Source organism: Lineus longissimus, chromosome 2 (assembly GCF_910592395.1).
Source record: "Lineus longissimus chromosome 2, tnLinLong1.2, whole genome shotgun sequence".
Classification (NCBI taxonomy): Eukaryota; Metazoa; Nemertea; class Pilidiophora; order Heteronemertea; family Lineidae; genus Lineus; species Lineus longissimus.
The window spans coordinates 10,035,522-10,051,269 of record NC_088309.1 but is presented as its reverse complement, the minus strand read 5'-3'; the positions used below and the strand labels follow the sequence as shown (position 1 = coordinate 10,051,269).

General features: G+C 40.9%; 1 protein-coding gene across 1 annotated transcript; it reads right to left on the bottom strand.

Moving 5' to 3' along the window:
• Positions 1 to 443: 443 nt before the first annotated feature.
• LOC135483649 (intraflagellar transport protein 22 homolog) lies at positions 444 to 5,932 on the bottom strand. Its single transcript, XM_064764637.1, has 6 exons — positions 5,834 to 5,932; positions 5,096 to 5,178; positions 4,737 to 4,826; positions 4,474 to 4,572; positions 2,825 to 2,925; positions 444 to 2,470 (listed from the first exon to the last, which is right to left on the bottom strand). Exons 1-6 carry the CDS (start codon positions 5,870 to 5,872, stop codon positions 2,316 to 2,318), a joined length of 567 nt encoding a protein of 188 aa, XP_064620707.1. The 5' UTR covers positions 5,873 to 5,932; the 3' UTR covers positions 444 to 2,315.
• Positions 5,933 to 15,748: the final 9,816 nt, after the last annotated feature.

The window sequence follows — 15,748 nt, the reverse complement described above, 5'->3', positions numbered from 1 at the left end:
GAGACAATGACCCGGGTTATGATGATTCGTTCCATCCTATGTTAGTCATCGGTTGAAAGCGAAAATATGTCAGATAACTGAAGTAACATTTTCAAGTCAGGACAACTAAACTAACAGTTTCATCTCCAGCACGTGTACTGATGAAGTGCCTTTTTCTAAAGTGATGTCCACTGGACAACCAGCTTCCCCACATAAGAGAGCAAGACATCATTGGTGATGTCTTTTGGTGACACAAGTTGACACCTCAACACTATCAGCTGTCAGGAACTGCAAGCAGGGGTTGGTATTTTTGGCAAGACCGGCAACTATTAAAACATTGCCTACAGTTGCATCCAAAGGTACAATCAGTTTACCTCAAGACCAACACCCTAAATCAGGCCCATTACATGAAGACCTGACAACCTTCACCATGCAATAACAGCCTGGCAGTTTAGCTCTTACACAATTTTATTGAATACTTCCAAATCAATAAGCTGTGCATTTCAGAGAGCTTTTCAATCAATAACCGTTAGCAATCACAAATTATGCATCGGTTAATGTACTGGGTAATGCTAACAAATTATTATAATCCAATACCTAGCTGAAATGTCAGTGCTACAATACGCTATCGAATTTCAGGGCAAAAATATCCCGAAGCGATAAATATCGACTCAGGTAATAGCTGCGATTTAGTTGCTCATGTGCCAGTTTCCAGGGGTGGCAAAGTTTCATTTGCATGGTTTTCTTTTGATATTTGATACCAAACGTGGGAGTACCAACTGATACTCTGTAAACAAGAGGCAGGGTCTGAAATGACGAATTGTGTATCCCGCAGGTCACTGTTCAATTTATGATGATGGGAACAAAATGTAGCAGGGCGATCGAAGGCAACAACAGGTATTTACTTTCAGAAGGTCGATTTACTGCCCGTGCTAAAAAATAAGCGATGAATTTCCAACACAGATGAAAATGAGATCTTACTCACAGACAGTTTTGAGGAGCAGAGAATCAAACTTCTGTCCAAGATTCAAAACCCTTAACTATTTCAATGCTTATTATTCCATGTCTTTCACTGCAGCAGTCAGACAGTTCTAAAAAAAATGTTGGAAGTTGTCTCGAGGGAACATAAAGAAGCCAAGTTTATACCAACCAGGACGAGCAGTTCTTATTCACATTTTATTGGCAATATACATTATTACACTAACTCATTTTACACAAACTTTTGTCACAATTCATCATCATTATCAGACGTAAATACCACTCTGACAAACATTTGGCAAAGATTTGTGTAAAATGAGGTTTATTGGATGGAAAAAAACAGCACTGTGAAACCTGAATATATTTATGGCCTAATATTTTCACAGATTTCACCCCTTTTTTTTTTCATGGACAGACACCGTCAGGAAAATTAACCAGCCAGCAAAAATGTCCAGGTTTGCAGTATATATACTTGGACGGAATACATGCCTGAATTCAAAGTGAAAGTAGGTGACAGCACATCACAGTGATAATCACAATTTTGAACTCAAGGCAAAGAAGAAGCCCATACTTTTTTAAACAAGCTTAACAAAGTCCATAGCAAGATGTGCAGGTACCTTTGATTACAGAAACAAGAATGGCGCATTTAACAATCTCACCTTATTCAGTGTTACAGTTATCACAAATCTGACAAACATCTTTTTCCCTTTGCAATAGTTCAAACAAAATATATCTTGTCCCTATGGATTTTTTGAAACAATGATGTGACTTTCAATAAGACTACTGTATCTTTTGAAGTAACTATTACATCTTTCCCAACCTTACAGAAACTTCCAATGGAATTTGTAATTTATTAGACAGTAAAAGAAGATTTTACCTCCCAAATCCTCCCGGATACATAGAATACAAGGTCTTGTGTTTTAGCCAGGAGGGCCCTCTATCAACTGACCATGGAAACATCAATCATGGTGTGATGTTTAAATCAGGTAAAGCAGCTCAGCTGCCACCTTCCCTTAGAAACAGACACTCTATCTAATGAATCTGGGAGAAACTGACTTCAGGGAATTAATGAGGCCTAGAATCTGCATCTACTCAGATCCTGAGAAGCAATCCTGTCAAGTAAAACACACAACGAGAATAATTTTCAAACAGCGAAGGAGACAAAAATCTCTTGTTTGCGAAAGACAGTTGCCTGCAACAAGAAAGGGTTGTCCCCGTGACCTGCAATAAATGTCAAAACCAGCCATAACCAGTTTTTCACCCGGTGATATTTGTAACACTTCTTGCAGCGATAACTGTTGCTGGTCACAGCGATGAAAAGGTCTCGTCAGTAGGGCGCTTTAAAGTCACAATTATATTTATCTTTGATTCATGATGCTCAGTTCTTCCTGTTCCCGTTTGTCCGACATGGCGCTTAATAACGTGCTGAGAAAGTTTCTAAATTCAAGATGGAGCCCTTCGGGATCCTCTTCCAAGTTTGATTGAACGACAGGGATACGACTGAACTGTCCAGCTGAAAGAACGAGAACATTTTACCGAATGAAGATGAAAGAGATTGGTTGCAAAAAGTGGCGACACTTTTGAACTGAATTTAAGCACTCAGCTAGACGTCGCCACTGGTCGGCAGCGGGTGGTGCTGGCCAAAAATGGCTTTGGTAGTAAAATGACTAAGTTGGAAAGATCATGACATGATGGAAAAATATGTATTATTGGTCTCACGACACACACAGAATGTCACAATTGAACTCCAAAATTAACATGGATGATTTGTCTTGCCAGATGTTATCAGATACTTCAGGGCTTTAAATTACAGACAAGAGAGGCAGTATCCATCTTGATCACAAATTTCTATTGCAATCGTACTTACAAAGTTCTATTATTTCTCTATCATGTGCAGACGGCCGTTGATGTTTGAAAACAATGCACTGTGAATCTCTCAAGCCTTGCTGCTTGACAAAATGTGTGTACCTAAAACAAACCAAGTGCACAGGTGAAAAACAAAACGTGATCAAGCAGGTTTAACTTAGTTATCTTCTCCAATTGTCACCTCTAACACTAACAAAACTAACCCGTCGATTTTTGTAACATATCAGTTGGAAAGGTATCGGTAGACGAAGCGTGAAAAATATTGCATAATCTCATGCAGATTTGTTCAGTCTAGGTGGAGCTGATGTGTTTGTGAATTTGAGGGTCAGTGAAAAGTGACAGCTGGATGTGAAGAATGAAAGGGCAAAGACACAAAAGTGACACACCACCCTCCAACCAAAATTCAAACGATCAAGGCCTCTGGATGTGTACCAAAAGCCAGTCAAATGAAAACCATGCAAGTAATAAATCATTCCTGATTGAAAGTGAAGGAGCATCCGTGATTTTTGGAAACTCTCTTTCGTATCAATCATTTTGTAAAACCACTGCAGAAGATGCAGCATCACCTGAACTCCTATTGGGATTTTAACCAGGATGAAATGACATAAGTTAGCCAACCAAAATGACTACCACATAGGTCATTCTTACCGGTACTTTACAAACAACTTGCCACAAATCAATTGAGATTTACAGACACATTGAGCGGGTAAGCAGGGTTTCTGCCAGAGGGGGGCAAGGGGGCACTAGCCCCCCCTCAACTTTGCTGAGTAATGATTTCAAAATATCTCTTTTTTAAGCTAAATAAAAGAGATAAGATAAGGTGTGAATCACTATAATGTCCTTATCAGTTACTGACAACATCAGGGATGTGTCAGACAGTATCAAACAGACTACTTGAGAGGGTCAGGGAATTCATCAGCTGTATTTTCATAACATTTCAACGACATATATTTATCACTATCTATGTATTCTTTTGCCGATTTTCAAAAATTCATGTAGGAATAAAACCGGTGTTTTTGCACGTGAGTTTTTGGCTCTGGAAAAATGCTCAGAAAACGCATTCTCCGGGCAACTAGCCAAAAAAAAAAAATTTTTTTTTTTCCGGATTGTGCCCCCCCCTGACGTAAATTCCTGGCGGAAACCCTGGTAAGATATGGGTACTGATCATTTTCTAAAAGAGAGTTTCCAATCTTCTTCACAGTTCATACACCAACTACTTACAAAGATTCAACTTGATATCAGAATCGACAAATGTTCGTCGCTGGTTAGATATAACCAGACAGTTGGTAGCCATCTGGGTCCGGAGACCAGATGTTGTCAAAAAGTAGCTCATCCTAAAGGCGGAGGTAGTTAAATGGTTTGACTAGAGAAATTATCGGCATAGAAAAAGTTAAACCCTCACATGAATCTGGCCTAGTAACAAAGTAAGATGTATTATAATGTAGACCAAGCTTAATTTCTGATTACTGCAAACAGTTGCATAATAAAACAGGGGAGACTTGTTTCAAGTATGTATATGATAATGAAGCAGGTATTATCATTTTGTAATGCAGCCAAATATCAAGGTCCCCAAGACGGCCATATTCCAAGCTTAAAAGATCTCTTTTTTAAAATCACTTTATACCATTGTCAAAATAACTGTATACGTACCACGAGTCCAGTTCTTTATCATGGTTAGGTGCGTCCGGATTATATACAAAGATGATTCCACTAGCATCCCTGGCAATGGCGGGCCAACAGTTCTCAAATCTGAAAAAAAGAATTGAATTCACTGCAAAGAATTCAAAGTCTTTCATAACTTGAATCAAATTGTATTTGGTACTGGACGCTCAGCCAAAATCGCAACTGCACATAAGGATGATGTGATCTTTTAACAGTAAACCGTCAGCAACCAAAGATCAAAATCCACTTACTTTCGATCGCCACTAACATCCCATAATTCCACTTCTCCATTCATTGTCCGCCCATTTACATTCAAACCTTGAGATTCAAACTCGACAATCCTGAAAATGTGAAAAATTTAAATTATGGTCATAAACAGAAATAGATGTAATAATACCCATGAAAATCCGGGTCCAGCCGAGCAATTTTTCTTTTCTTTTCATTAATTAATTGATCAACTACTACCAACTATGTCTTATTGAGTACAGAAGACTGACCAACCAACCTTTTACCAGGTAAGGACTGGATCAAAGACAAATGTCATAATCAATATACTATTTGTGGAAGATGTGACTTTTCAATTTGAACCACATCACATCAACGTTCATACCTAACCCCACAGGTTGCATGGTATAACCCTCCTTGCTGCTCCGAAGCCTCGGAGAGGAAATTGGAGATTGCTGTTTTGCCACTCTGAAAGAAAATGACAAAATGATAAACCAGAATAACCCATATTTGACGCTTTGTTTTCTTTAAACGCTGATGAATGAGGGATATAATTCGTTTATTCCATTTATTTGGACCAGATTAGGGCTATAAAGTATAAGGCTATGGACGGGACATGGTAAAATGAGGCACAGAGCTACATCTTGCCTTCCACACAGCTCCAGTTGTTGAGCTGTACCATCATCGCAAGAGGAAGCTGCATGCATGAGGATGAACGGATGATGATGATGTGGGAGACAAGCTACTGGTACGTACTTGCTAGTATAAGTGCTACAGGAATGTAAGCCTATAACGTAAAGGCCTACTCCAATCATGACATTCACATTGCACCAGCAGTCAAACGGAACTCGGCCACAACAAACCAGCAGCAAACACAAGACCCAGTGGCCACATACACTCCTCCCAGAATAACAATACATAATTGAGATCCATAGCATGCAGGGCCAATATACACAAAACATGCCTAAATCATTGCTATGCAGCGATTGCTGGTTGCATTTTTTTTGGGACACCAAAATTCTTGACGCTATCAACAATACAATAAACCACAAAAACAGACAATTTTCAGCAAGATGTAGAAGCTCAATATGATCTAAAGGATAGATTCGTATCAACAACTCACCTCGCATGGCCCTAACATCAATATTTTTGTCTTAAACATGGTTTTTGTTGCACACAAATGTCAAAATTCTTTGGAATTTGGCGTCAAGGACCAGTAGTGACACCTTTGAATGAAAGGTGGAACTGAAATATGCTGGCAAAACCATTAGTTCCACCATTTTTTTGCAGGTGGCAGCACTTCCCAAAACGACTTCGTCCTGTCTCGCAGGTTGTGACAAATGCCGTTATGGGTCGAAGCACCCTATTCTGCTGCTGTGATAGGTTGCAGGGAAAGAATAGTAGTAACACCTTTGAATGAACGGTGAAACTGAAATTTGCTTTGTAGCAGGTGGCAGCACTTCCCAAAACGAATTCGTCCTGTCTCGCAGGTTGTGACAAATGCCGTTATGGGTCGAAGCACCCTATTCTGCTGCTGTGATAGGTTGCAGGGAAAGAATAGATATGAGATCTCTTGGGCCGCAACTGGGTACGGGCTTGTTATCCCCGTGAATCCACGCTTTGTTTGTCTTCGGGACAGTATTTTTGATTTACTGCGTATTGCCAAGTACAGGACATCGTTAGAGCCGACCCCCTTCTCATTGGACAGAGGAAACCAATGCAATTATGCGCATTCGAGAATGAGCTCTCCCATTACACTAAATATTATGATCGACCAGGCGGGACTTTGATCTTTGTAAGACCATGACAAAACCAAACCACCTGTCCTGTTTATTTCACGCGATATTCTCAAGGTTGATTTCCTTGTTACAAAAGGAAATCATCGCAACGGAATACATGCCATCATAACAATCAGATAATGGTCTCTTATTGGACATAGGTATGAAAGAAAACACGGTCCATGAGAGCACAAACGCCCCAAGGCAGCTGCCGTATAGAAAACAAGACCATAATTATTTCAACCAAAATTGAGATTTTGTTAAGTTTATTTTTCCACAATGCTTTCGTGGTTGCACAGATTTTAGTTTCGATTTGTTTAGTTTAGCGAAACAATTTACCGATAAAGGAAATGAGACTGGCATGACTGGTTGTGTTATCCCCTGGTCTTTTCGGTAAGTGTATAGCGAAACAAATTACTGTTCAGTCAGTGAGGAAATGAGACTGGCCTTGTTATCCACTGGTCTTTTGTTGTAAGTGTATAGTTGACGCTGCGATGCCCCAGCGCGAGCAGCTGCCCTGACGAAGTCTAATCACACTTGAGGAGTGTCCACGCGGGTCAAGTTAAATCATCCTACGCAACAGCTTTTGAGAATGTTACTCGCGAAGACATTTATTATAACACATCATTAACTTTATTGAAGACGGCTTGATACTGCGAGATGATCTGAGATGCTGACGCACTCCGCGTCTCAAGACATAATGAGATCACAACCAACTGTCGTCAAGAGTAGAACGCGTCTCAAATCTTTGATGTCGCCGACAATTTGATCAAGGTATCGGGCCACGCGCCCTTCGGGGCTACTTATAGCTTGCATTGTCCCCGGCAAGGCTGGCCAGATGCCAATGATTGGTCGGGGCCCGGTGCTTATACTGGTCAGAGATTGTCATTCCAGGACATTCCCGGGGGTTACTCGCCAGTGATGTCGTCTGCTTGGGATACAACTGGAGGATGTTCCTATTAGTGTCGTCTGCTGTTGAAGATGTTCCAATTAGTGATATATGATGCCTGAATTGGTGCCAAATTGTTTGGATCTATAGCTTGTGGTCACATTCGGACATAACAGTACTGACCTTGCATTCTTAACGTAAAGCTAGAGGAACTAGAGACATTAAGTAAAGGTAAGTGATATTCATCCTCTCTGGCTAGCTATCTATTTCATGGGAACACCGAAATATGGGGACAATCACATATTATGTTAAACCGGGTCAAATTCGATTGCAGATAAACAGTTTACAACCTTCTCTTGACCATGGATGACGCATGACTTGGTAAGAAAAATTGGCTCCAATCGTCGCCATTGGAAACTAGCGTTGACAAGGAAGTCTAACTCGCTTTACTGAAACGGGAGTGTCTAAAAAGAGGCATAGGACCAAAGACCGGGAGAGTGAAAATGATTGTAAAACTTCAGTGCACAACCAATATTCAAGCTGTGATCGGGAATGTCCCAAACATGACAGATGTCACATCCACGCCGTCCAACAGCGACAAAAGGACATTTTTGCTTATTTTCTGCTTCTTGACCGCTGAATTAGGTTGATGTTACCGCCGTGTGCGCTTCTTCCCTTTATCAATATGTAATCTCACTCCTTTCGTCGCTTCGTCACGTTTTCAAAATGATCTCCAATGATTGTGTCACTGTTGTTTTGCTCCTCCTTTACGGGTGAGAGAATGGAGAGGCGTACGGACACAGTGGTTGCCCCCTTGTCGTATATCAGCTTATCATCTTCAAAGGGGGTATCTTCTTCGATCATCTGCCCCTAGGCGGGAAGATAATGGGCCATTTGATCTTCTGTGCAGAGCTGTCAGTTTGAGAGGTCCTTGTCAAATTGAATCCCCGAATCTTATAATTCTTAGTCATAATCCGTTATCACGCCTTAACTCTCCAAGGCAACACCCGTGCGGCATGAGTCCAGAGACCGTCCTAACCCTCTGAAGCCTTTGTTGGTATTCTTATCAATAAATATCGTATCAAAAGGAGAATGATATTCATCATCGGATCAACTTAAGCAATTGTGACGAATAACTGGATGTATCGTCCCGTTGCTATAGACGAATATGGAGCAAGAGGTATGGGTAATTTTGTCGTATTTTGCATCATCACTCAAAGTAATTCTGTCGCTGTGAATGGTTTGGCTCGCCTGATCATTCTCAAAGGAATGCATCACTCAACTGCGCACTTCCAGCCTAAATATTCTCTCCACTGAAGTGGTTTGGGCCTCGTCTCTCTCCTATAAAGAAGGCGGTAAACCTGATGACGAAATCGGGCTGCATCGGAAGCCCATCCACTGCATGCCTACATGTCAACCGTCGTTAGAAAACAGTATTCTAGACTTTATTTAGGCCGATGATTGCTTGGTAACCTTATTGTCAAATGAAACCGAGACGCGTCCCAGCCTTACATTTGCTACTCAAATCCATTGCTTTTCTTCGTTGGATCAAATTCCGTAATGCGATCATTATCACCTCATACACATTGGACAAGCCTTTTAAAACACAGAAACTGGATCGCAGCATCCTTGTTCTTCAAAACATCAAGATCTTATCCCCTTTATCATTTTCATAACTTCCCAAAATATAAAGGAACACGATTGTGAAAAGGCCCAAAGCTTGTTCATTTTCATAACCCGGTGCAATGGTTTTAGGTGTCACCGCTACCAGCCATTTGTTGCTGACAATGGGTGACCTCTGGCTGGGGTTGGAAGCAGAGGAAGGTGATATACGGAGAAAAGGTTTCGGCCTGAAGGTGGAAACTTGAACCGCGAAGATTTCTTAACCGATGACCACCTGTAGGGATGGCTAAGTTTCGCAACGTCCCCTGCTTGCACACCTTTTAAACCCGTCTCATGATATGCTGGTCGGTAATTGATTTGATAAGTTGACACTGGATAATGCCAGTTATTTACTTGTAGTTAATAGCCCCTTATATTGAGGCCAATGCTGTCACCGTTAAGGATAAGCCTCTTCAGAACAGGATATTGATGTATTTTAGTGCCCTATCAAATGGATTTTTGAATTGACTAACGTCTTGCAGAAACTCTGAGATGTCCTTCCTAAGGCAAAACAAGTTGAGGCGATCGCATTCCACTGACTCCACCGATCCCATTTATCTAACGTATATTCTTAGAGGAATCATATGAAATAGTACATCATGAAACCTGACTGCTTTGAAAGAATGCCAGAGAGATGGTATGATCGGTTCCACCACTTGAATATATCGACGGAAAGCAATGGTTCCACACCGCGGTTATATGCCCAGCAGTATCACTTCACACAGTCGAGTCGGATCCACTTTGGATCCTCCAGGTCTCGAAAGGAGGTGACAATAGTAGTCATTTCGATGGTGACAAAGGTCAGGCGAAGGCTGTCTTAAAGTAAACAGAGGATGCTATATTGCTGACTGAAGTACCGTACCAAGTACTCCATCGCTTTCAATGAACGTAGGGTTGCTGAACTGGGCGGTTTCAGTGAGGGAACGACGCAGGTGCGGTGACACAAACACATTCCTTGAGGACACTTTGGAACAAAATGGCGCAGTGGGAAAGATCCTGACTTCAAAGATACGCGAAAGAATTGGTGAATTATCTGTGTGACAATGTTTGAAAGGGAGAAAGAAATGGTTTCCAAAGAGCATAGGGTTATTGTCTCGAACTGCCGCGCCAATTTGCGGAGAAAGAAGCCATGAAAGGCGATGGTTGTGAACCATTTTGATGGCAACCATGCCACAATGATAGCTTGATGTCAATTGAGGGTGGTAATTGCTATCTGATCTTAAGTACCGTTGATACATACGATTGTTGCTGAACTTGGCGGTTCCAGCAGAGAGGGAACGATGCAGGTGCGATGATCGAAATGTGTTCCTTGAGGACACTTTAGAACAAAATGTCGCAGCAGGACGTCTACAATATGAATTGTGTCCTTAACGAATTTGAATTGCTTCTTCTTTGATGCGTGTTCCTTTGGACGTATTTTATTTTGTCTTGCGGTCGGTGGGCGTCCCCTTTCCCAGTTTTCGTTGCCATCGATTAATATTTCTCGTGCAGTTTCAATCCTAATTTACTGTTGCCGTAATTAGCAAAGTATCATTTCATTAGATATGAGTAACACGGATAAAGACCAATTTCAGATGATATCATGGGCATGATTATCTCCAACACCTTTCCGTGTTCAGTTCCTCTTGTGTTCCTTTCAAGTCCCCTGGCGGGATCCAACAGTAATCCCCTGGCTGCAGGGTAATCCCTTTGTCAACAGACAGTGTGCTTCGTCATAGGTTCATAGACAGGTTACAACTCTCTTGGAAAGTTTCTTGCTTGGTATAAAGCCTGTCCTTGAAAAAAGGTACGCAACACGAAATTGAAGAAATCTACAGTTTGTCGTTTTGTTGATTTTCAGTTTTCTACGCTGAGTTCTTCTTAACATTTATTTAATTGAAATGCCAACATTATCAACACTATCTCCTTATTTTCTTAATTGTACAATTATATTTCGTTCAGTTATTGTTGCTGTCATGTTTCTTATCTGAGATGGCTTTGCTTGTCACATACTTTTCTAATCAATCTTAATTAAACCCCGAATGGCTTCTGGTGAACTTTTGATTGCAACGATAGGGTGGAGTCGCTTTTGTTCTCTAGAACAATCCATTAAGAAAATAGTAACGAGATTTTCCCCTTTTGGCAAATCCGACTGGTGTCAAAGCAAAATGCCTAAACGGAGGCACGCCATCTTTTGAAGTTGCCGCACGAAACTTCTCTCATATACGATTTCAGGACAAAAGGCATTATTTGTGTCGAAACCATATCATCAGGTACATTATCATATATCATCCTTCATCGCTCAAGTCATATCAGTTAGGATTAACCACTCAAATGTCAATATTTGCCCAAGTAATTTGAGCATCTGTCTTCATCAGTCATTTCTGTAAGCGACAGGTCGCATATATCAACTGGTCCGCCGCCATGATCTTGGCAACTGCTACTTCATCGTTTATAGATAAAGTTATCTGAATTTAAAGGTCGTGTGGCCGTGCAGGGTCTGACATAGATGTATAATGAGGTGGTGACGCCAATATTAATTTAACTTCGAATATATTAACTTCTGTTTGAAAATGTTTGTCGGTGTCTTGGAGAGATTCTCAGAAGTCTTTAAGCCCATAAATCACGCGTATCCATGCCTAATGCAATGAATCGGGATGATACGTGTAAGATGCTCATTCTGTAAGAATATTTGTAAACAAGTTCTTAATTCCAGCGTCGTGACAATTTCAAAAAACCACATTGTGAAATGAAAATGTACCTTGTTCATGCCCTACTACTTAAGGAACTTCGTGTCCTTCAATGTATGCATACATTATTAAGATACAATATAAATGTTCTTGTACGATTTGAATATTTCTCTTAACCGGATCATCAAGTACAGTTTACTGTGCAGGGCCTCGTCCGATCTTACATTTGATAGGTATTTCAATACACACAATTGAATGTACACAAATAATTTACTCTTGTAAGTTACTATTTGTTTTTCTTAAAACGTATGTACACACAGGTCAATTTAAATCCCAGGCCTTCCTTCTTGGTATAACATATTTTGAAATGTTGGCGCCTGAAGCTTTTATGAGAGAACACGGCGGTCACTCTGTTCTTTTATTACTCTTAGAATGGGTATAAACTGTCGCATGGTTATTTAAACATATCCAGTTATTTCCCCAGAATAATATGAGCATTTAATATGAAATTATATTAGACGGCACCTTGGAAAATTGCCAATGGTTGTGCTAACTTGCCATGAAATGTCTCCTATTTGAATTGCATGTGGTAGGTATGATACAAGGAAAACCCTTGCATTTTCTTTATGAAATAATTACCAATATCACATTAATGTTGAGGAAAAAAGAAGCTTTTCACTGCGTCACTGGTATGAGGAAACTATAATGCAAGGTTCCGAAGCGAAGATGTTGATGACGCTTTGAGCAAATACGAGTGGCAAGTTTCTGTAAACCGTGCAAATAACGTAAAGTGATACCTTTATGTTTATTTCTTTATGGTATATGATTCTTTTGGCATAAAGTTTCGGACGACGAGGACGTATTAGCCATGTTGACGTAGTTTTGGTTTGTTAGTCGTCTTGGGGGGAGGGGGGGGGGGGGGATGATACTGACAACATCAAAAAGAAATTAACGGATCCACTCATTTGTTCTATGCAAATGAATGCTGGTGGTTAGTAAAATGACAGTCCATCCGCCTCAGCTGCAGGTCATTATTGGTTTGAGTAATGTGCACATTAGGTTTGACATGATTGATATGATGATTGCCTGATTTGTAATAATCTTGAAAGATATCACCGGCACGCGCGGCGAGTTCTCTATCAATGCCGTGGAGGCGGCGGACAAAATTCTGACGGAGCTGAGTTTCGACGCGCGGAGTGACAGTCGAGTATGGCGGCATCTCGTCTTATCACCAGTTTAGCCTTCTGTTTCGCTTTGAGCTGATGAGTGTAGAGTTACTAACTAGTCAGAGTACGGATTGAGTATGAAAAATAGGCCACTGTGCCTTGTCTGAGTCGAAATCATCTTCCTTTGAAGATGTCACTGACGCGTGGCTCGTTTTCACGTTTGGGAACCGCAGTGATGGATTTCTACTTCCGGCTGCTTGTGAGAGGGAGACTGACTTTTATGGATACCCTCTGAACCATCCATCACTTTTCCAACAATAATCACCCCCGTCATTGGCCGCACAATACAGTGATGGTTTTGCAGGTGGTTAAAGCAGCCCTTTATCTCCCCTGCCTTGGTGGTCTTTTTTGTCACCAAAACGCATCGCTCTTTCGATCCTTTATTAAATTGCAATCAAAATGGTGGAAAAGACGGGGGTGGCATGAATCAGGTCTGCAAAAGAACATTACATCATCGGATGGAATGTAGAGTCGTAAATTTTGTCACTTTCGTGCTTGAATCTGGTCTTATAGAGCGCCATTTTTAGTCTTGCGTAATGGTATACAAAAGGTGGTAGCGCGTTTGACGAATCGGGATACCGGTTTCGTGGTGAAAGCTTGTCCTCGAACATTCTTGATTCCGATATCTACAGGGCTAATTCTGTGATACGCCTGCTCGAAATTGTAAAAAGGCTAGTCTCATTTGAAGGTTACCTAAGATGGGTCAACCCTTTCGCCTGGAATGTAGCCTCCCCGATGGTTCAACACGCTGCATCAACATCCGGGAGAATGAAAATATTCGACACTTAATGAAAACACGGATTGAAACTGGTATTTGCTTTGAGGGTGCAAAATGAAAACAGGAAGAAGGGCAGCAACAATGGAACAATAATACGGGACGCAGGGAACAATAATAAGGGACGCAGACATCAAAGGTCTGAAGGGTATTTTTGGAGTAGGGGGGAGAAATCTGGTGATCAGGGTCCAAAGAATTCGGTGTTAAGCGGAGTGGATTTTTACACCTAATCTGGTACTTGAGAAACAGAAAGAGCCTTCTGCTCAGTGCTTTCCTTTCTTTACTAAAACACGATTAAGGGATTCTGATTAACTCGCCTCGGAGCCCTTTTTGAGAGCAACTTATTGGGCAGGGTCAGCGGGTACACTGTCCCCGGTGACCACTTCATTTTTCGGCTTTAATGGAAAAATTGCTTCCGTTTCAACCAAAAAATCTACCTGCAGGCAGGCAAGGGTCTACTCGACAGAACAACAACTTCCTAATAAAAGAAGCGACATTATGACCCAAACCTCACCCATGACATATCAGTGAGACATACATCGTAGGTTCGCGAAAATCCCCCAGATCTCTTGAAACCATTATTGTTTTGATAGTGCATCGAATTGTATTTGCGAACAGACGATCGTTTGAAGTGCCGCGTCCGCCATGTTTGTTGTCAAAACATTTTACGTGTGCACGAAGTGAGGATTATCCCGATGGACAATGGCGGCATGTTATGACGGAATGTCTTCAAAGTGCAGGTCCCCTGTATCATAAATCTGTCATACTGAAATATGTGTTGTTGTAAACCATTCTGATCATCAGCCACGAATCGAGCGGTGATATTTGAAAAATCTCTTCGTGAATGTGCCATTGGTCGGTTCGCTTTCATATTTTCGTTATTCTTTGAAGCGTTATTACCACTTGTTGGTTAAATCAACATCACCAACTACTAATCCAGAGTTGAGATCGTGATGGGAATCCCGCTACTGGTTACGGATGTATATCTGAGTGGAATGCGATAGGAATGCGATATCATTCTCTACCATGACGTTTTTTCTCATCAAGTGAAAGCTTAGCTTCCGAGAAGCACTCCTTGGCAACTATGCTTCTATCACCGTTATCATCACAGAGCTCCCATCGTTCTTCACAGAGCATTCATAAATAATCCTCTTTAAACCATAAGACAAGTCATATGACAGACATGACAGAGGAAGGAGAAACCAAGTTGACACATTTCCTTCCCTGATCCACCATTAAGTTATAACAGATTTATAATAAATTTATTTGAAAGACTCTGGTTATAAGTGGAACATAAATGTTTGAAAGCGTTGTTGACTTGAATTATTTCCCGAGGAAGTTTTGATAAAAATCTACTTCCCCAAAAGTTCTTGTTGATGTTGGATGCCCTGGGTGCACGCCACGGGATGTTATCGCCATTCGCCTTCGGCAGCATCCTTTTCAGCCTTAGTAGCCTTTTTCCAATATCAGATAGAGGTAACGAGGATTTTCTGAAAAAAGTGGTCCGGGAAAACATGCAGCCGGGAGCAAACCCCTATCGGTTCTGCTGGAGGCATTTGTGATAAGTTTAATACAGAAGAATGATTGACGTCAAGCGCGAATACCTTTTCGAAAAAAGGTTTTCAAATATCTGCAATCAGAATTATTATCTAGGACTTTCAACTCAGATATACAAAAGATAACATCAATTTATTCCCGGGGAAGTTGACGCCTCGGGCTTAGCCACCGGCGGTTTCCGAATCCTTGAGGCAGTCTAATTAAAAGGCGAATGTTCAGTAATTCAAAATGGTTTAAAGTAGCAGAATATAGTTCATTGTGATTTCAAGTGTTTAAAAAAGCTAGACTTGCATCAATTTTACTACCATCATCATCAAATTGGCCTAAGAAAATGACAACTCTAAATCAGATTGCATTGTTAACTTGCGTAGAAAGCTTTGATAATAAGGTGCCCATAATAGGTATGCATATGTATACAAGTCACTCAAAAGATGCTGGCACGCAGGAAGTCCTTATCAACAATGTGATTATAACTGGAAGAA